Source organism: Sturnus vulgaris, chromosome 5 (genome assembly GCF_052056855.1).
Source record: "Sturnus vulgaris isolate bStuVul1 chromosome 5, bStuVul1.hap1, whole genome shotgun sequence".
Classification (NCBI taxonomy): domain Eukaryota; kingdom Metazoa; phylum Chordata; class Aves; order Passeriformes; family Sturnidae; genus Sturnus; species Sturnus vulgaris.
In genome coordinates this window covers 34,031,062-34,052,566 of record NC_142247.1, presented here as the reverse complement: position 1 = coordinate 34,052,566, position 21,505 = coordinate 34,031,062, and the positions used below count along the sequence as shown (strand labels likewise).

The 21,505-nt window shown below is 41.9% G+C and overlaps 1 protein-coding gene across 3 annotated transcripts; it reads right to left on the bottom strand.

The window, feature by feature from the left end:
- Window positions 1-813: 813 nt before the first annotated feature.
- NFYB (nuclear transcription factor Y subunit beta) lies at window positions 814-17,742 on the bottom strand. Of its 3 annotated transcripts, none has more exons than XM_088165400.1 (7): window positions 17,568-17,742; window positions 9,479-9,572; window positions 8,874-9,004; window positions 6,886-7,083; window positions 5,079-5,160; window positions 2,702-2,781; window positions 814-2,491 (listed from the first exon to the last, which is right to left on the bottom strand). In XM_088165400.1, exons 2-7 carry the CDS (start codon window positions 9,570-9,572, stop codon window positions 2,459-2,461), a joined length of 618 nt encoding a protein of 205 aa, XP_088021526.1. In that variant the 5' UTR covers window positions 17,568-17,742; the 3' UTR covers window positions 814-2,458. The 3 variants fall into 3 exon arrangements, with proteins under 3 accessions (XP_088021526.1, XP_014732518.1, XP_088021525.1); XM_014877032.2 differs by having other exon boundaries at window positions 17,596-17,739; XM_088165399.1 differs by lacking the exon at window positions 17,568-17,742 and adding an exon at window positions 9,950-10,253.
- Window positions 17,743-21,505: the final 3,763 nt, after the last annotated feature.

Sequence of the window (21,505 nt, the reverse complement as noted above, 5' to 3'; positions counted from 1 at the left end):
ACCTAAAAAAAGTCCCTGTTCTTGGAAAAAGATCTTTGAACACCACTGCTATTTCAAGCAGCCTTTCTCCAAGTCTTAGCATAGGCTGCCACAGCTGTCTTGAGCTCAAGCTCAGTTTGGGGGTATCCTAGATCAAACAAAACATTCAGACAACCAAAGACAGGAGTTCTGTAGAAACAGATAAGATGTAGCAAGAATGGTCATTCTTTGGTTAGGTCTTAGCTACTTGTCAACTTTAAACACTTAAAAAGAGCAAAATGAGAACACAGATTTGTTGAACAAATATAAAGAATGCACTGGTTGTGCTGCTGCTAATACAAATTAGGCAAATATTTCTTCAGACCACATTTGTTTTATTTGGTGTACCATGGCTACAGTACCCTGCAAACTTTTATTAGGAGAATGGTTTCAGAGAGACATGGAACAAAGTGTTGTACTATTACTTTTACTGCTGTAGTTTCAGGAAGAGAATGAGAAGTTTGTTGCAGTTTTGTCCCTGGCCCTCAGAGTGTGAGAGGAGAAGAAAGAAAAAAGAAAAAGCATCAGCTTCATTGCTCACATGAATAAACCACAAACTTTACACACTTTAACCTAAAGTCACAGCAGAGAGGGGAGCCTGAAAAATGTTGCTTGTTTCAAGCAAGCGTGTGGGATCACCTCAATCTGCTTTCTATACATTAAAATGCCAAATCTTTCCTAGCTTCTCCCTTAGCTGGTATCACAGCTTTTTTCCATTGCAAATCTGGGAACAGCAAGAACAGGCTATGCTGGCCTGAAATAAATTGAATACAAACAGAAGGGGCTCGTGAAGGGTTTGTGTTATTCAGTTTTACATTTAATGACAAACTCCATTTGTTCAGTCATAGCTGCTGAAGAACGACAGGCTGCCACAAAGCCCAGCACATCCACGCAGACTGCCCAGAATACACTGGATCGCCTCCAGAGGCTCTGCCAGCAGGATGCTGACTGGCAAGAAACACTGCTCAAATCTGCACAAAAAGTTTTTGTTGAAAGAACTGCCTATCCCAGGCTTCTGGGATATCTTAGGTTATGCTAATTTCCCAATATTGAACTGTTACTTTTCTTTTTTAAGAAAAGACAAAACCAACAAGAAATCATATGGCAACAATTTCAAGGTGTGGTTTGCTCAAATTAATAACAGGTATGTAGAAAGATAATTAATATATTACATTTCAGTCTACTGCAAACAGTAAAAATACCAAAGGTCCCAAATTCAGTCTGAGAAAGATATTACTAAAACCCCCACCCCCACCCTAATAGGCTAAGACATGGCAACAAAATTACCCACCCAATTATTAAAGAAACAGCAATGTTACCAAGAACAGCTCACTAAATATACAGAACTACATTATCTAGGTAGAGTTTATTGCAAAACCAGGAAAGAGACAGCAAACGTGACGTCTCTGTCTTCCATTTCATATTTGTATCATTTGTTCAGCTGTCAGCCACTCGTGCACACACACACACACACCACGCAGCCTGGACACAAAAACACACTACCAATTTTGAGTTCCCACAGGCTCACAAGAAACATTAAAACATTTCAGTAAAAAGTTAAAATGAGATCTTTTGCAACAAGGACTATAAAATCCCCCCCTACCCTTGGATTTCTAAGTTTGGGATTCTAAAAGCCATACATAAAAAGGAAGAGTTATTTCAATAGCAGAAAGACTACCTTAAAAGTATCAAAATAAGTCTAAGGAGTTAATGCAACTGAAAAAAAAAGAAAAAACATAAAACCTGCATCGCACAGTCAGTGCTTTCATTAACACTGTTGATAAGCTCTAAACCTCTAAATGTAGTAGAGCATTCATTGGTTTTGATTAACCTTTAATCAGAAGTTACATTAGAAAAAACAATTGTAGCAATTCTCTTGAGCTGCTAGTTTCATGAGGAAAAAGTCCCTTTCAAAATTTCAATAAATAAGCTGACATGTAAAGTTAGTTGAGGTTGTCATGCAAGACAAGTTACATAACCAAGACTAACTCAATCTTTATAATAAAGGCAACTTGCATTCAAAAATGAACTTTACCCTTACAATTTTATTCAAAGGGTAAACATGAATTAACCCAGCTGTTTACCTGAATTACAAAAGTAACATGATTCAATATGAAAATAAGAAACTGTCTACAAATCTCTGACAGTAATAAATTGCAATATACAATGCATACAGGAGTTATACAGAACAACAAACTCTTGTACAAAACAAAAATACTTTAATACCTTTAAAATCCAATTATTTCTTTAAAATCATCATGAAAAAGATTTGAGTCAGAACTCGAACTCACACCTCAATTAGTCAAGCTTCTGGTAGCTACATTACAGCTATTTAATATACAAAGAGATAAATCTCTTCACCAGTCATTAAAACTGCCTCTTCGTTAGAGTTGCACAGGTTTTCCGTCTCATGTTCCCAGATGGAAAGTTTTCTTCAAAATCATGAGAACTGAATTTGTTGAACACCAGAGATCTAGAGTAAGAAAATGTAAGCTTACATTCCACTGCACCTTTTCTGAAGCTGCAGAGCAGTTCACAGCAGCCATGAGTTCTCAGTGTTGGAGTGGCATGACAGCCACCACCAAAGGACTATATGTAATTAATTCTCATCTTTGAGAACGGAGCAGCTGAACTAGTGTTTGGATTTTAGCAGCAGAAGGGAGAGTAGGGGACAGGATCATACCTGTTGATATGATGTTGTGTAGACCATAACATTCTGCTGTTGGCCATCTGTGGTTATTAAGCCTGCTGGCAACTGGTTAGCTGAAAGAGAGAACATTTTTAAAATGTTAGGCAGGAACTGCTTGATATACAGAGCCTTGTTTGATGTGTCTGTCACCATTAAATAATCATGGTCCACTCTAGGACTACAGAGCCATTAATTTGAGTTACCATCCTACACTGGTATAGTCACACTTGCTACCAAGTGTTACAAGTGAACAAGTTTATTCCCATCCTGAAGAAACAGAAAATCCAACTTAATTTTGCTCCGAGAGTAAGTAGAATGTCCCACCTGTACACAGGGAAATGGAGGGGAGCTCACCACCCTGACCACTGAAAAGGCCATCTCTGGTGCTCAGTATTCCAAGAAATCTGGAGAATTCAGTTGGCTTTGTTTAAACACAAAGTTAGCACTTGAGAATAGCCATGGGGGAGGAACTCAAATCATTGTGCTGCTTTATAAATTGGGATCTATCAGGAACTCCATAATACAGAAGCCCCATGGAAGGCAGAAGACAGGAACAGGCAATGACAAAATAAAAAAGGCACTGCCAGAGCCCAACATTGCACTGATTGACTTCAGCATGTCCTTCAGGGCACACACAAGTGCTCTGATTTCACAGAGGAAAGAGGTGACCAACAAAAGGACTAAAAAGTACTTCTGAGATAACAAGAGAAAACACAAGCTGTGATGCTCCAAGGTAAACCTTCACAATGTGTATTCTGAGCTCTCACATTCAGAGGAAGTGCCTTACAACTGCTATTTGGAAGCAAAGCAGCAAAACTCTTAAATTGGAGGTTAAGTCACTGTAGCACAACATTCTCCCATAGGACACAAACAATGGCGATTTGTTCTTTCAGTTACTAAGTATAAACAAGATGTATAACCAATACAAAATTCTGAAAGCACAGCATAATCCTAACAGTTTTCATTTGAAAGCTGCTGCTTGAGGGTTTTGTAATTAGATTTTTGGTTGGTTGGATGGTTGGGGTTGTCTTTTTTTTATTTCTTCCTCCTTCATTGAACAAATTTTCAATTGCTTCAGTTGCAGGCTAAGAGATGCATTAAGATCATACTGAGAGTGGCTCTGGCAGGTCCCAAATTTATTGCCCTTCAATGTGCATGTTCCACATCCAACACAGCTTAATGGAGAGTCCCTGACCCAGCCCTGGCATAAGGCCACCACAAAGAGATTAGGGTTATGCCACAGAAGCACAGCTATCACTGCTACTGCTGCAGTGACACCATCATTCATTCCAGACAGACCTATAGCTGGCCCTGCAGAGAGAAATACCTGCTTGACATGATTAGTTATTTAACAATTTTTTTAAACTTTCTTCTACTACTGCAACATCTCTTTTGCATCCTTAATTCTGCCAGGACATTTCTAAAGTTGCTCTTTTCAAGTCACAGCAACCTAAAGTTTTTTCATAGAGCACTCTGATGCTCCTAGGTCTGGCAATCAAAAATATAAATATTGCAAGGGACCTTGCAATATTTAGATTCTTAATTTCCAGCCAGTTTAATAAGCTCCTCTTCCAGGCTAGAAGAAACCAAACGAATCTGCACTGTTTTACGTAGCCAAAGCCAAACTGAGAGCAAAGTGTATTTCCAATCCTGAATAGGTCATTTTAGTCTTCAGGTTTTGAATTTTTGCTAGTTCAGTAGTTCAGCAGTGATTTTAGACAGATATTTATCACATAATTAAAAAACTAAATCTCATCAGTAGCTATGACTAGAGCTGTGCTTCCTAATTCCTCTTGTATCAGGTTCAACATTACCAGCCCATAACATTTAAACACCCAAGTGGAGACTACATGCAAGAATCAGCACCAACAACATCAGTGCAAATCCCAAAAAACAATCAGGCTTTAATTCACAGTAAAAGGAAGAAAATCTACACTGAATGCATTTGATACTCCTGACCCTATACCTTCTAGTTGCCAATCTGTGCATTCTTTTGCATGTAAGAAATATTAAGTTCTTCAGAATTAGACAAAGATGATTTTCCTTTCTGCCTCATTCCTCAAAGATGAGCTCCTCGAGTTATCAAGGAGTTGATGTTACCTTTTCCCCCAGTAGTCTTGTAAGTAGAATGAACAGGGCCTAAATATGTAGCTACTGAGGAAAAAAGAATAAAAACGTTTTCACCTTACGCTACAACCTGTGTTTAAGTGTAGAGAAAAATACTAGCACTAATATATGCAACTTTAAATTTTCCACAATTGACATGAGCTATTACTAGTCCAAGATATACTCAAGTAAGAATGCTGATTCCTGATGGAAGTGCTGTTTTTATAAAAACTGTAGTAATAATAAATTAAAAAGTATTACTCACTAAATGCTTCTTCTGTGAGCTCCTCACTTAGACCGTCTGCAGTTGTAACTGTTCCCCCAATTCCCTTTTCTCCTTTCATTGCCTAAGAAGAGAGAGCACCAAAACAGCAGAAAAAAAACTTGAGATTTTTTCAAAGCCCCAGGAGTTCTAGCCAAGGTTTGAAACTTGCAGAAGAGTCACAGTGGAAACAGCTGAAACTTGAAATACCAAGACCTGTAAAACTCTATGGGATTTGAGAATGCGCATATTACACGAGTGTTTTTCATCTTAGCCATATTCCTGAAACAAAAACTTGGCAAACTAGGACTGTGTGGTTCTAAGAAGGGCTTTTCACCTTCTGCAGAAAGTTCAAAATCTGTGGTAATCCAGAAGGAGCATTTACAAGAAATCACAGAATCTCACCTACCAAGAATGTGCAACATTTGCTTACCAACCACACACAAGCACCATCACCATAAACTAAGAGCTGACATTTAAAACCAAGATGTGGAACTTCTTCTCCCACATCAAGGACTACAGCCAGAAAGGATAGCAGCACAGAAAGCCAAGGCCCCCAGTCATCTGCATGCAGTTTTACAAGTTTGGAGTTAGACTCTCATGCTATTACATAAAAACATCTACAAAAATAATGTGGGCATAAAAAAAGATTCTCTATAACTGCTTGCTGCAGACAAAATGCTCAGTTACAAAACAGAAGTATTTCACCCTGATGACACCCTTGCTGGAATGAAGATTTAAAACTGATGAGCAAAGCTATTTAACCCATCCATGCAATTAAAATCCAATCCAACTACTCTGCTACCACAGCATCTATAATCTGCAAACTTAGTCAATTTAGAATGAAAGTAGCACAGACCCACTTCAGACTTATTTGGTAGGAACTGGAACTAGTTAGGCAACACTTGCCTTTTTAATAAAAGCACATACAGTGCTATCACAGCATGTGCAACTGCTACACAGAACTGGAAAAGACAGCACACAGCACTATTCCAACTTTTTATTACACCTCCTGTTACTCAATTATCAAGCTAATGACCTCCCAGAAAGGGGAAGCTTCAAGTGCTGTCAGTGAAACAAACATCATTAGTGAGTCTGACCTAAAAATATCTTAGGTTTACAAAACAAAGAAACTCTGAAGAGCATCCTTATCTACTGTACTTCCAATTTAAGGGGGAGGCAGACCAGAACAAAAAACCCAAGCAGAAGCAACTTCATTTTTGAAAAGGTCTAAATTGCTGAAATGAAGAAAATCACTTTCTGCTAGAGAAGGGATAAATTAAACTGTTTGGATAGCATACCTAGCATATACTATGTATAAAAAGCAAACTGAGGGACAGGCTAAAAAAGTAATTTTAAAAACCCCATTGAAGCAGATAGTTTTCAATGAGAATCATTATTCCAACATGAGAAAAACAGTTTTTTCTTTTGCAGATTCGAGGTCCAGACAAACAATAGGCATTAGGCCAGTTCTTTAGAGGATGCAGTCAGTACATATTGATTGAACCCAAAGATCGAATTAAACGTTCTTAATAGGCACCTTTAAAGAGCAGAGCAATTTACTACCGCGAATATATTAGAGAATTTATTCAGCTGAAAGCTTTAACTATTCTGAATCAGCAAGTCTAATCAAAATGCTTACTTGCTCCTTTTTCTCTTGACATCCTCTGGAATGCTTTTAAACATTACATTACTCCCTGACCAAGAGCTGTGAGATACTGTACAAGTTACTCATTATGCAATTACAAGAGAGAGCTAAGGACAAACACAACCAGGTTAAATAAATGAGGAAATACCCATATATACTAACCTCTCTGAATTTTTGGAGGTATAACTTCAAAGGTTCAACATAGCTATCAAAACCCAAGGTAGACATGGCGAAGAGAATATCCTCTCCATTGATGGTCTTTCTTTTCTCTTGGTGACACCTCTCACTTGCTTCTGATGTTATAAAGCTGATAAATTCACTTACACACTCTTGTACACATTCTTTTGCATCCTTAGCAATCTAGTAAGGAAAAAGTATCATAAAATCATTAATGAAGACATAAGACTTCAAACAACTCACCAGAAATTCCTCAAAGAGTACATCAGATAATAGCGGAAGCATCCCAAAACCCAATGATAATACCCATTTAGGCAACATCTGCATAGCGAACCACTGGATGTCCTCACTGCTCTACACAAGACCAGCTGTAACATGATTGTACCCATGTTTTACTATTTCAAGCAGCACAGCCAACTGCCAGCATCTCCTGAAGTCCTAGGTTCTGTACAAGCTTTTACACACAGATGCTTCTGGTTTTGTTCACCTATGTCCCTTCAAATCTCTTCATTACAATGTCACAGCCCACTTCCCCTCCTTTTTAAGAGAATTGGTAGTTCCAATCCCACTGCAGTATATTCCCACAAATTCAGCAATGACAACTATTTTTATCCTGCCCAGATTCAAGGACTAGAATATACACCTAGCAGCAACCCTTTCTAATGCTTTAGTATTCTGGTATAAATTTACCAAATGAGAATTCAAATGAAGAAACATATGCCCCTGGCAAGAATTAAATAACTAAATTTGATTACAGTTTTCAGCCAGACAAAAGTCATTTAACTGATTTAAAATTACAGCAAGTATTACTCATGATTACTTGGGAAGCTGACAGGAGTCAACAAAAAGATTATCATAAACAAGATTCTTATTCTTCACATGAAAAGAACCTAAAAAACTTAAGCAGTAACTGTGTGCAGTCTTCACTAGTTCCTCTGGTATTTTCAGACACGTGGGGTGAGATTTTCAGAAGTCATCAGCCAGCAGCTTCCCTTGCAGTTTTTCACAAAAAACCATCCTGATTTTTCAAGATAGCTCTACATCCCATATGCTAAATTCTTGAGAAAAATCTCATCTTGATCACTAAAAATTTATGACAATATGGACTAGGGTAGAGCTTTTCACAGCAAAGTTATAAATGTAACATCCAGATCTCCAGAAAGCCCAGAACACTATAAAATACAAGCAGATGCAAGTAAATTATGTCTTGTTTCTATTTAGCGATCTCCAAAAAGAGAGATTAGTTTTAGCTAGAGGAAATGCTCCTGTGGCTGGAATTATATTGGAATACAATAGAAAAACAGCAAGTCATAGGAGCCCTGCAAAGGCTTAAGATAAACAGGTAGAATGATGAAATACTTATACAATCACCAGCTCAGCAGAATGGATTAAAAAGTCTATTCTTAGAAGTAAGAAATAAATAAGGTTTTCAATAACTGGCCTTATCTGCTCCACGGTATAAAGCAAACTTCTTAGGTCACTAGCATTTGGGTATGTGAATATTCAGGTGATAGAAGGCTAATCATTCTCTTTCCTTTAGAATGAGCCCTGGATTTCTATTTCAGCCAAAATGATTCACTTATTCCAAATTTATGCACCTCAATGAAAGCAGACTAAATCTCTCAAGAGAATTGCATAGAAAATATTCTTAGTGATTGTCATCAAGTCTGATCCTTTACAACAATGCCAGAGAACGCATCTTAGAAAAAGGAAGCTCTTGAAAGCCCTATGAAAAATAGTTCTGGATGCTCTAATTACAGCAGTTACTAAAAGCTTTCAGAAATCTAAGAAAAATGGACTTGGTTGCAATCACCTCCTGCTCCTGGGGCTTTTTTTCCCCCTTTCCTTTTATAACGCTTTTCTCCAATAGACCAGTATCATTTGGAAAAATATGTTGTTCTAATCAGCTCAAGTTCACTGAGAGGAAGGAATAAACTCATTAACACACTTTCTTTACCAGACAACTGTATTACCTTTCCTGTTTGGGGTATGGCATTTTTCATTATCCTTGCCACATTGGCGATTGGAAGATATATATCTTGTTCTCTAAAACTCTCTTTTGAGCCATTTGTATCTTCATGATCATTCATACTGTCTTCTGTGTCTAATGAAATGAAGACAAGTTAATAGAAATTATATTTGATAGACAGCAGGCAATAATTCAGTTGAAAATCTTACACTGAAGGATGAAGACCTTTAAAAGCACAGTGTGTTAACATCATAGAAATAATTTTTAAAATAGTTGCAACATCAGGGTACCTTTATAAAGATAGCATTTTGTCACATTATGCACAGAAGTGTACGTGGCTGCTGATCACCAACCATTCTTAATGCCATGTCAAAATACAAACTGTTTTCTTAGAATGTCAATATTTTTGTCATTCCCTCAAGGTTTCTCTGCCAACATCAAAAAATTCAACCTCCCCCCTTCAAATTGCAGAAAAAATGCTTTATACAATGAGGCATTATGAAAACAATGGCAAATTCTTAGCCTGAGAGAAAATAGCAAAGAATGATACAAGAAGAAAAATATATACACACATATGCAGAGTAAAAGTAGTATTTACTCATTTCTTACCATCATGAGGCTGTATCACATAGTGACTGCCACCAATGTAATCTCCAGCAATTCCTAACTGAGAAGCATCTGTTGTAGAGCTGTCACCATCCATCTACAAATGGAAGAAGGAAACCTTTCAGGTGTGATTGTTACATCACTAAGTGCAGCTATTACTCAAACCCGGCACATTAATCAAACTATGAGATCAATTTATATATAGCATAAATATTTTATTATTAGAGAACAGCATTGCCACTGTCATTCCTGAGTTTTATTGACAGTGGAAATAGTTCAACTATTTTTTGTGGCTTCCCAAAAAACCCAGCCAGAGGCACAGGCCATGCACAGAATCATTTGGTTCATGTAGCACATTGAGATTCTGACCAGAACACGCAAGATGTCTCTGAAAAACCCTCAAAACCTACAGCAGCCCCTGTTCACTGAATGCTTTACCTATCAATTACTGCACAGAGTGCATCCTTCACTCACCTTTACCCTCCATGTTGGTTTGTCAAGCCCACTGACAAACTTGGAGCCAGACCGTGGGACCAGCTTTTCATCCTCATCCTCCCCGAGACACCAGTTACTCCTATGTGCCTTCTGACTCATGTTTTAGCATTCCCTGGTCCTGCCCTGCCTCACTCTCTGGGCATCCTTAGGTGCTCTTCTCTCAATGTTCTGATATGGTGGCCAACAAGATTTCTTCATGAGGCTTTGGAGATGGGGGCAGTCACAGTTTAATAGCTAACTTTAATGCCAGGAGAAAAAGGGAAGCCAAAAGAGCCTGTACTTTCCTCCTTCTTACTGACACACATAGCCCCTGGGGAGGCAGAGCCCAGCTGACTTCACTCACTGACCCCATACCCACTGTGTGGGTACTCTGAAGGATCACATGGTTGTTGCTATTGTTGTTGTGAACCACAGAGCTCACTTTTTTGCACACCCATTACCCTGAAGAGGGAGAGAAGGAGGGAGGGAGAAGCAATGTTGTACCACTTTTACACCTACTGAGAAATATAAGCATTTAACCTCTCACTAATCTGCACTTTTCTTGTGGCCACAGGGTTGAGTTTCACTCTGAAACCTTCAAGCAATGTCCAGTGTTACACTTGGCCACAGACGTACAAATAACACGAGCGCTGCTCACATTCCAACAACAGCTGGATGGAGCCTTTGGAGCTGCTCAAGAGAAAAAGACTCTTCCAGTCTTCTTCATTGTACAGAATAATACACATGCTTTTATAAAGAACTTCAGGTCCCTTTTGCTGGGCCTTTGTAAACAAGCTTCAACTTACACACAGCAGTTCTAATCAAAGGAAGGGCAGTATTTTAGGCATTAACCTTCCATGTGCCAACCTTCACATAAATTCACTTCGTCCACATTTTCTAGACTCTAGGGAGATTTAACTTTGCTTTTCAACCTCCCAAAGAGTCTGCAGTTTGCTCACTCAGCTTACTGTAACAACAGTGCAAGGATATTACAATCCTGCATGTCACGATCACCAAAACCACACATCGTTAAGAGAATCATGCCTCTCTCTTCCTTCTGGACTTCAAAGCAATTAAAATTGCAGTCTGGTAAATCCCAAAAGCTACCTCCAAAATTAAGTTAGGGTTTTCTGGTAGTCTTGTTCGCAGTTTTGGCTCTTTGATCCCTACTAGAATTTAATTTAGGATCTCAACAATCTTTACTCAGCTCCAGTATAAGGTATTTTAAATACCTTGATCTTTCTTTCCCTCTCTTTTTTCAAACTTCCGTGAAACATTTATCTAATATATTTCCTTCCTCCAGGGTTGCAATACTCTTCAAATTTCTGCCATGATGTGATAACTAGCTGGTTTCTGCTCACCTCTCCTGCAGGCTACTCCATCTGAATCTTTATTGCCAAGACCCAGCAACACTAAGAAATCATCTTGCTTTCATTAGCCAGCTTGCCTTTAAAAGACAATTCCTGCTTGAATCTCTCTCAAACCTCTGCTGCATCTACAGACAGTTTTGGTCATATTAGACTAATGCATCCTCAAGGTAATACCTTTGCTTCTGTTCTTTTCTGTGTGCACATTTCCAGATCTACTTACAGGATGTATTACTTCACTATTAGTAGGAATTTGTGTGGATGTTTATCAGCACTATGAATCTAAAATAGTGGTTAGCAAAATTGTCAGGAAAAGGCTTGCAACAGAAAAAGGCAGATCTGACTCAGATAAAGAAAACAGGCACTGATAGCTTAGCATCAACTGAAATTGTATTACAAGTTGTATTATAAGTTAGTATTACCTGGAGAAAGAGTTTCAGCTGCCAGGACAGCCTTGGGAGAGGAGACTAGGGACAGCACTAACACCCTTCTGCATAATGTTCAGGACTGCTCCTGACCCAGGACTACAGGATAATTTATGTTGGAAGTGGCCGTGGGAGGTCTCTACTCCAACCCCTGCTAAAAGCAGGGTCAGCTCTGAGCTCAGAGCAGAGCACTCAGGGTTTTCTCCAGCCACATCTTGAAGGCCACCACAGACAGAGCCTGCCCAGCTGCCCCACGAGCCTCCTCCACAGCCCGGCTCACGTCACAGTGAGGGAGGCAGTGGATCTCAGCACATTACTTCAATCCAAGTAAGTTGATGGAAGAACTTCAGCCAGAGTTGTCATTCAATTCAAATCTAGATCCAGGTATCTGAATATAGCAACTGTAATTAATATGCCATCCAAGTCACCCTACTTGTATTTCTTTGAGCCCGATGGATGACAAACATGACCTTGCAGAAAAATGTGGCCACTGCTATCCCAGTCATCTCATAATAAACAGTTACATGCTCACACATTACAGCTTTCATTTCAGATGGTCAAAACTCCAGCCCATCACCACATTATCTGATTGTAAAGCTCAGCACAAGTTCTATAATACATACAACAACAATTCAGAAAATAAGAAAACACTGTTCTCACTACATTGTTGCTATTTAATCACCCTCCTTTAAATAAACAAAAACCCCAAACAACCAATAAAACCCCTCCAAAACCATGACACAAACTAAATTCTGTGTCCTTGAAGTTGCTCTGGAAAGGCAGCAGTCCAGTGTAGAACAGAAGCAACACCTTGTCTACACTAACTGCAGTCACTGGGAGACTAAAAGGGCCAACAGTTCTTACACTGGCCCTTTTAGTAGGAAGACCTACTACTTTAGATTGAAGTAGATACTAGAATAGGCAAAATTCTGGGTGCTCTAATCCTAAAAGGTTCAGGTGGGCAAGAACTCTCCTCTCAGATTTTGCTTTAGACTGCCAAGTTGTCACAACTTGCTTTAAAGAGAAGTAGCCATTTACAGATTAGACGTCACATTTGCACAGCAGTTTTAGCATGCAAACACTGCAATGCCTTTCAAAACAAGACCATCTCCTACCTCTGTGTGGCTGCCAAACTGCACAAGGGAAGGCTTCCAACACCTCAGTCCTCCAGTGCACGACTGCAGGAAGCAATTACTACAGGTTGTACATTATCCTCAGCCTCCAGTGCTAAGAAGACACTGAAGCTCCTCCATGCATACACATGGACTGAAGCAAGACTGAGAGCTAAGCAGATCAGAAGTGACATGTCAGTCTCTAAAATGACCATGCCACTGTCTGATTTTATCAACAACCAGGGAGAGTAAACAAGTACAGGATACAAACGTTCAGCACTACACTGCAAAAGAAAAATCTGAATATAGAGCAGCAGCACAATGTTTTCTGTTGGCGGTTTCTGTTCTGTTTTTCCATCTCTAATAAAGAAAGAATATTACTAGGGATATACAAACTACTTGATGCATGGAAATTAAACAAAGAAATATGTTAAAAGAGAAACGTTTCAAGGGCAAAGATTAAGTGATAAGATACAAGTGAATGAACATACAGGTTTACACTGACATCTGGTATAAATATTCTGGAGGATGCTTAAAAAAAAATTTACTCCTGTCAGCTACCTGCAATCCAGACTGCTCCTATAATATATCTATACTGAACTAATAAAACACCAGTATCTCAAAGTAAATCTTGCATCCTGTTTAATCTTATAAGCTCTCTTAAGAGCGCAGTCAGTATCAGTGGCTCAGCTAAATGATAACTAAAGAAGAATGCAAGCCCGAACCTGCTAGCACTGAGAAGGGACTAAAGCTTAGATCAGTATAAAAGGAAAAAAAAAGAAGAAACAAGATTTTTGTTTTCAGAACAGGGAAGTTATCTGGCAATGATTTGCAAACTGCCCCCTTGAAGGGAAACCAAAGGCCTCTTGTGATTTAAGCATTTCATGTGGAATTTATTCACCCTGTCTCCCAAAACTGCTACCCTACAAGACGGGCAGTAGAAAATGATATGCAATGAACTGAAGCGCTTGGTACACGTTCCATGCAGTCATGTCTGCCAAACAAGCAGGACAGAAACAATATCTAAAGCTGTAGGCAATAACTACATCATTCACGACCACACCTTATCATGAGAGGTGTAAAGCTGTAACAGCAGAGACACGGTTTTATTTGAGCTTTCTGCACCCTCTCCTGTTAAGCAGAAAGATTTCTCAATTGAAAATACACCTTCAATTTCCTTTTATTTTTCAGTGACTTCTGGGCATCCTAATTTCCAACTTAATTCTCACCTGCAGCAAAAAATACCAACTGGTGAATGCATTCACAGGACATTGTTCCAGCCCATACACAAAAATGTAAGACTAAACCCCTTAGTACATAGCTAGAACAAAACCAGATGCTGCACTCTCTCCAGCTCAGGCTTCTATAATCCCTTACATTCAGTGTTTTCCCCCACAGCAGAATAACACTGGGAAAAGCAGACTGATCCTGAGAGGACCAGACAGTGTCACCAAGGCTCATTAGCATCTGGGCTGTACCAGGTCCTTCCCCTGGCCCACGGGGAGGAAACTTTCCCTTATGAAATCCAAAGAGGGCATTGCCACCTTTCACTCCATGCAACAATCAACTTTGTCTTATCTTACAAGCCCCAATGCCAGTGACTACAGGCCCCCTCCACATGGATCCAGCTATGCTAGGGCAGCTGGTGGCTTCTTCCCCGGCTGGCTAACATCCACAGGCACTGTTAGCTCCAATATATATGGCTGAGCTAAAACTTCATGTATTTTCACATCAAGGAGGAATGGGTCAGTGATACAGAGCAAGCAGGAAAAACTGAGTTTCCATGCAGTGTCTTTTTTGGAAGTAGAAGAGATAAGCTGGAGGGGAAAATAAATATGATGAGAAGAGGAATTGAGGCAGTTTAGTTGCTTTTACAGAAGCTGCAAGAGGAAAACAGTGCTGAACACACTGCACCAGCACCTCCTTCCTTCAGCAACCTAACTGAAATTCCTACATTACCTTTCAATAATAAGTTTTTGATACTTTTCTAGCATTTTTGTGAAGAATTAAGCTTATCTGTTTATTAAGCAGCAATCTATAAATCCTGTCTTTTAGAAGTTTGATAACCTTTTTAAGTAAGTTATTTTTCCTTTGTTGAGGTAGTAACTCAGGTATGCCAAGCAGCTTCTTCCTCTCAAGCAACAGGGCAAGTAAGAGTTCTACAAAGCTAGTTCAGACCAGACCAATATTTTCAGCCAAAACTAGTGAATTTGCTGACACTTGCTTTTATTCTATCAATGTTATTTACCCGTATTGTTTAGTATGCATATACATAATCACGTTTTGCTCTTTTTACAAGCATCCTGCCACTGATATATCAATTTCCAAATACTGAGTTTCTTTAAAACATTACTGCAAAACTCAGTAGTAACAGCCAAGTTTCTTTCTAAACAGAATTTTAAAGGTGGAGCGCCATTAGATTTACATTTTAAAACAGTAAAGGAAGAACCTTTCAAACCTTTTTTAAATGTTGACAAAACAAGGTATCAGACTTTCAAAGTTTCAGTGTTTAATGTTTCATATCTTGACATTATCTTAAACATTCTTTTTCATTCAATTTCTGAACATTGCCTCCCTCTATGTAATTATTACCACAAATAAGAGTTAAGCTTTGAACTGCTGTGACTGTCAAATCCTGAAGTCTAAAAGAAAAACACCCAGTGCTCCTAACTTCTCCCAGCATAATGTCATAGCTGTAAATTCCAGCAGCCAAGACAATGTATAACCAGCCGCTCAATGCACAGCGCAAAAGCAACTCACACAGGCCTCAGAATGATTCAGACTGAGCCACCTCGGGTGTCCTAGAGGATTGCAGATGGATCCTGCCTTTACATTACAACTGTCATGCCACAGGCCACATAAGCAAAGAAAAAAAGAAAGCAACTGCAAGCTCATTGTTTAGGAACAGTATGCTAATGATTTATATAAAGACACCATTTCTCCATTCCTGCAAGCCAATTAAAGCCATACTCTGAATACTGACCAAAGTGGAACCTGCGATCTTCCTTTTTCCTACCATTTTGCCAGAGCTTCTTTTGAGAATGCTGATTTTTTTTTTTAATTGACAATAACTGCCACCTATCAAGATGCCAAGGAATGGTTACTACATGTAACAGAGTCCATGAATGGGCTGAAATCCAGATTTCTGTGCTCCTCAATGCCTAGAAATGTTATCAATAATTTTGCCATCCCAAAAGCAAGCCAAGCATACTAGGTAGCTTTTACCTGACAGCTCTTTTCAGAATAAAATCTTTTTGGTTAAGCCACAAAGAAATTGTTAAAGCTAACACTGATTTTCTACTGCTGCTATACTGCAGAAAAAATAAATAAATATATATATGCAGAAGCATTACTAGAACACATGACTTTTTTATTGTTTTCCAATAGGATTGTCTGTGAATAACCTCGACAGTACTCTTCAGGATCACCAACTACATAATTTCTGGAGGCAGAACAGTGGCTAGCACACACAGGTCTGTTCAAGAACACCTGCCACACACAGAAAAGTTGTGTAGACATTGATAAAGGCAGGGTCCCGTCTTTCTCCCATTTGCCATGTGTCACAGGACAAGTGCTGATGCCACCCAGTTGCATCTGTGCCACTGCGAGCCGATCGATCCCATTTCCCGATTTCATGCCCTTCAATGATGCAAACGCAGCCAGCGCGGGGGCACGGGGGACACCTTCCTACTTACACCAACAGCCTCCGAGCCTTCCTGGCACTCAGCTCACATCTGCTCGAGAGGTAACTCGTCTATCGTGACCCCTTGTTTACAAATGGCACAAGACGACGAGTCCTCAGTTAATGAGCAACTTTATTGTTGGTCACCTGGGCTGCGATTTCCGCGCTACCCGCACCTGCCCGCGGCCGGCCGGGCGCCTCTGCCGGGACCCGCGCAGCCACCGAGGCCTCGCATTCCCGCCCGCACGGCCAGCCGGGTACTGCCACCACATCCCAGGGCCTCGCCCTACGCTCATCTCTGCAAAATACCGCCAAATATTCCACGAAATTTCGGTCCCGACAACGGCGCGGGGGGGACGGGGAGGAGAGACCGGGCCGCTGTGGCCTCCCTGCCCGGCTCCCAGCCCGGCCAGGGGCCGTGGGCGTGGTGGGGGGTCCCGGCCCCTCGCTCCCGCGGCGAGGGGAGGGGGCTCGGCCGGGCGAACACAAAAGAGCACGGAGCCCCCTCCGCCCGGCGCGGCCACCACAAAGCCGCGGCCCCGGGACACAGCGAGCGCGGCCGGCGCGGAGACCGAGGGATGGCGGGAGGCCGTGCGCTCCGCGAGTGCCCGCCGCTTCTCAGCGGGCGGTGCGGGGTAGCGGCCGGCCACGGGGCAGCTCCGCCTGCTGCCCCCACCCCTGCCTAGGCCGCAAAATGGAGCCGGAGCGGGGAGGGCCGCGCGGAGAGAGCGGGACACCGGCGGGGGCAGCCGCCCCGCCGCCCCTGCCGACACCCCCCTCGCCGCCGCCTCCCTCTCTGCCCGCCCGCTCCGCTCCGCTCTGCTCTGCTCCCCTCCCCGCCCGCCCACCCTGCTCGGCTCCCCGGCCGCGCGGCCCCCGCGGCTCCGGCCGCACAAAGCGACGCGCGGTCGGTGCGGGGCCCGAGGCGGTAGCCCCGCACTTCCTGGTGCCCGCGGCGGCGGCGCGGCGGCAGCGCCGGGGCCCGGGGAGGGAGACGGACATTTCATTCGAGCCTGCAGTGGAACCGGTTACCAATCATTGGCCGGAGCCAGGCACAAACCTCCAGTGCGGCCCTGGTTGGCTCCCTCCGCAAATCGGCTGTTTGGTTGGACGGAAAATGGCTGCGAAGGAACCAGTCCCAGCGCGGAGCCCCGCTTCCCGCAGCCGGGCTGCCCTCCCTCCGCGCCGCCTCCCCGCCACTCGCGCCGGCTCTTCCCTCAGCGCGCGCCCTCCCGCCGGGCCGGCCTGCCCGCCTCCTTTATGGAGCGGCCGGGCCGGGGGGCGCCGGGCCCGCCCCGCCCGCGCGGCGCTGGGGCACAGCGGCGGCACAGCCGGGGCTGCCACCGAGGGCTGCCCTCGCCACAGCTCCGTCCCGCAGGGCTGCTGCTGCTGGCCATTGTGTAGCGGGGCCTCTGACCAGGGGCAGCCCTGCGGCCTCGGCCTCACAGAACCACAAATGGGTCAGCCTGGAAGGGACTACAGTGTGTCAGCTGGTCCGACCTCCCGGCTCAAGCAGGGTCATCCTAGAGGACAAGGCACAGGATTGCATCCAGGAGGCTCTGGAATATCTCCAGTTAGAGAGATTCCAGTCTCTCTGGGCAACATGTTCCAGTGTGTGGTCACCACACAGTAAAGAAGCTCTTCCTCAGGTTCGGGTGAAACTTCCCGTGCATCAGTTTCTGCCCGTTGTCTCCTGTCCTATTGCTTGGTACCACCAAAAATGCGTGGCTTCATCCTCTGACACCCTCCCTCCAGGTACTGATGGACATTGATGAGGTCCCCTCTCAGTCATCTCTTCTTGAGGCTGAACAGGCCCAGCTCCTCCAGCCTTTCCTTGTAAGAGATGCTCCAGTCCCCCAGTCGTCCTTGTTGCCCTGGGAGGTGGGAGCTGGGGGAGAGTGGCCAGCTGTGTCCCACTGGCCTTGTCCCTGGCCTCACCTGCCTGTTGTCTCAGCAGCCAGTGCCTGCTGTCAGCAGGGCAGGCACCATTAGTTCCTTAGGTTCCTTAGATCTGTTCCAGCCTGTCCCACACATGCATCAAGAATCACCACCTGAGAGGGGAATAGGTTACATCCCCAGCGACTTCCTACATTTTGCAAAGCCTGAGAAAGAAGAGACTGATGAAGAGGAGGAGTTCCATGAAGGAGGAGGATGGCTTATGGAACCCAGGTCCAACCAACCATTTGGTGGAACAGAACCTTGAGTGAGGGGGTCTGTGGGTCTGCATTACCCCCTTCCCCCAAAAAAGTAAAATTTCACTGCAAACCAAAAAGGATCGTTTCCCCTGGTGATACAGGCCTTAAAGAGAACGGGTTTTTTTCCACTTTTAGGCTTTGTTCTGAAGAAATACGGGCTGCTGACTGAAGATATTAGTTGGATTGACTTCTCCACTGAGATTTATAAACTTCTCTTATGAAGCATTTAAATGAAACACTTCATAATCCACCAGTCCCCCCATTCACTAGAATCAGAAGGCAGCCCAAGACATTCCACAAATCTGCCACCAACATATGTATGTGCAATCTCCACAACTGAGGTAATAAGAATATTTTTGGCTTGTGCAGCTCTTAATAACCTGTAGTAATTCTTTATTTTTTGAGGGTCTTAAATATTTTAACTAAACTAGTGTGAAACACATTTCACAATAGCTTCTGCTAGCATCCTCTCCTAGTTAATATCTGATAAATACAGTATACTCCTAGCTCTCTTCTGGTACTGGGATTTACACAAAGTAGAACTCAATAAACCTTATACATTTCCACATGGTTTCACATAACAACATTCGTTTCATGTGCTTTGACATATAAAGATTTAGTTTCACTCAAAATGTCCATGTATTTGGATTGTTTTGAGTTTAAAGTGAAACATCAAGCAAGAAGAATTTTGCATGGCCATGGGTTTTTACTGCAAATGCTATATGCAACTTAATGCTGCCTCTTGGGTACTATGAGCATTAATTTTTTTTTAATCCCTAGAAGATGTTAAGTAGTGCAAGAATATTCACTAAGCATGGAATCTTAGGGGATGTGTTTTCCCCTTTATATATTTTATAGCTTGCATTCACTAAGTACAATGCCATGACAATACACTAGTAATCTGTGCACACTTAAGATCTTTGGGTGGATTTTGTCATGTCAGCCCAGAATTTCACAAGTGATTAGAAAGATGAATGCTGACCAGTGTGCAAGTTTTTCAGGGCACAGAGCAGACAGTGCCCTTTCTTGAGCTGCTATTTGCTAGTTTTGAATCTTCTTGAAAACACAGCCCTCAATTTTTTCTACTGCACTTTTTTCAAACTTGAAATGAAAATATTGTTTCTCCTGTTGTTTTTTTTTACTTTATCAATGTTGTGTTGATGGAAAAACTGCTTATCCACTTCTACTCAGCACCTTTCCTTAGGACAGCATAGTGGGAACAAGTATTCACTGTTACTGGTGACAGAACAGCACCCAGTGGTTAAACTTGTCAGCCAGCTGGAGCCAGGGAATCCCAGCCAGCATTCCCATTTACATACATTTAATTTTGTGTTCCTCCATTAGTAACAATTTTTGTCACACACACATACATTTTATTTAGTGTTCTTGTCACTCAGTCTTCAATTGGTTTGTTATTTTATTCCTATGCTAAGTATACTCAAAAGCTCCATATTTTGTGAGGGCTAGCTGTGACCTACCTCCTGAGACTGTCATTTTGTGCCTAAAATTTTCAGTGAGGAAATCAAAATCTATATATTCTGTTGTATTTAGTAGGTGCTAGCTAAGTGAGCAAGTATGCTTCTTTAGACCAGAACAGATACATCAGCTTGTTCCAGAATGTGCCTTACTTATGCTGTGGACTCTGTCATCTGGAAAAATATGTGCTTGAAATAAGAAATTCCAATTTTTGTAGAAATAGCACTGGATGTAGGATGGGTGAGTTGTTCATGTAACTTTCTCCAGAGTTCTCAAAACTGAGATTCTTAGTGTAATAGACTGGAAATAGGTCTGTCATCAAACTGTGAACCCCATGGGGCTTCAGGAACTTGTATTCATTCTTAATAGTGATCTTTCTAATGTTCATTATCTTCTTTGTTTGTTTTTGTAGATCAGAGAGTTCTTATTTGTATTGGACAATCCTAAATAAAAGATACTTGAAGCTGCTACAGAGTTAAGCAATGCTATCTGAAAAAGATGAAATGTGGAAATCCAGAAGAAGTTATCCAGAAGTAATTAGCCAAGTCAGAGTGGGATGAGACCAGATGGAATTAAACAAAGTTCAAGACATTTTTGTTTTTTAAGGATGTTGAAAAATTCTTTAGCTAACCAACCGTGCCTTCCTTTTAGATAGTATTCCCCCTTTAACAGTAAAATTTCTGCTACACTTGGAAGGAGCTGGGTTCTCAGGTGGCCTTTGTGCTGTGTGATCCCACAGCTCTGAAGGGGAGACACGTACAGTGTCTGCACTGTGCCAGTGCACCTTGAGAGGCAGATCTAGAAGAGTAGCTAGCTTTGATGCTCATGCCACGAGGACCAAAGGATGTGTTTATTCACAGCAGACTGGTATCCCGCCAAAGAGGGGGCTGGGCAGGTGCAATTCTGAAATTACTACATCCCATTTAGGATTTATGGTCCAAAGAGCAAAGTGCATGCTTGGATACAATTCCCAGGCCTATTGCATGCTTCTTGTATGACCTTGGGCAAATTACTGTAAATCCAAGCCATCTGATTTCAATTGAGATGTGCATAAATGCCTGTGCAAGTCTGAATTTTAATCATATTGTGCCTCAATTCCCCATCTGCTGAATCAGTAGCAATTTTATATTCCTATCTTGAGCTGAACTGCGAGTGCCTTACTGGGAGAGCGGGAGAGGTGGTAGTACCAGAGGTAAGAAATTACAAGTGAAACTATTTTCTGAAGGCCTCTTCGGACCAAGCTGCTGTATGCAAATCCCTATGGACAACTTAATTAATTTTTGAGCCTTTTCCTCACTA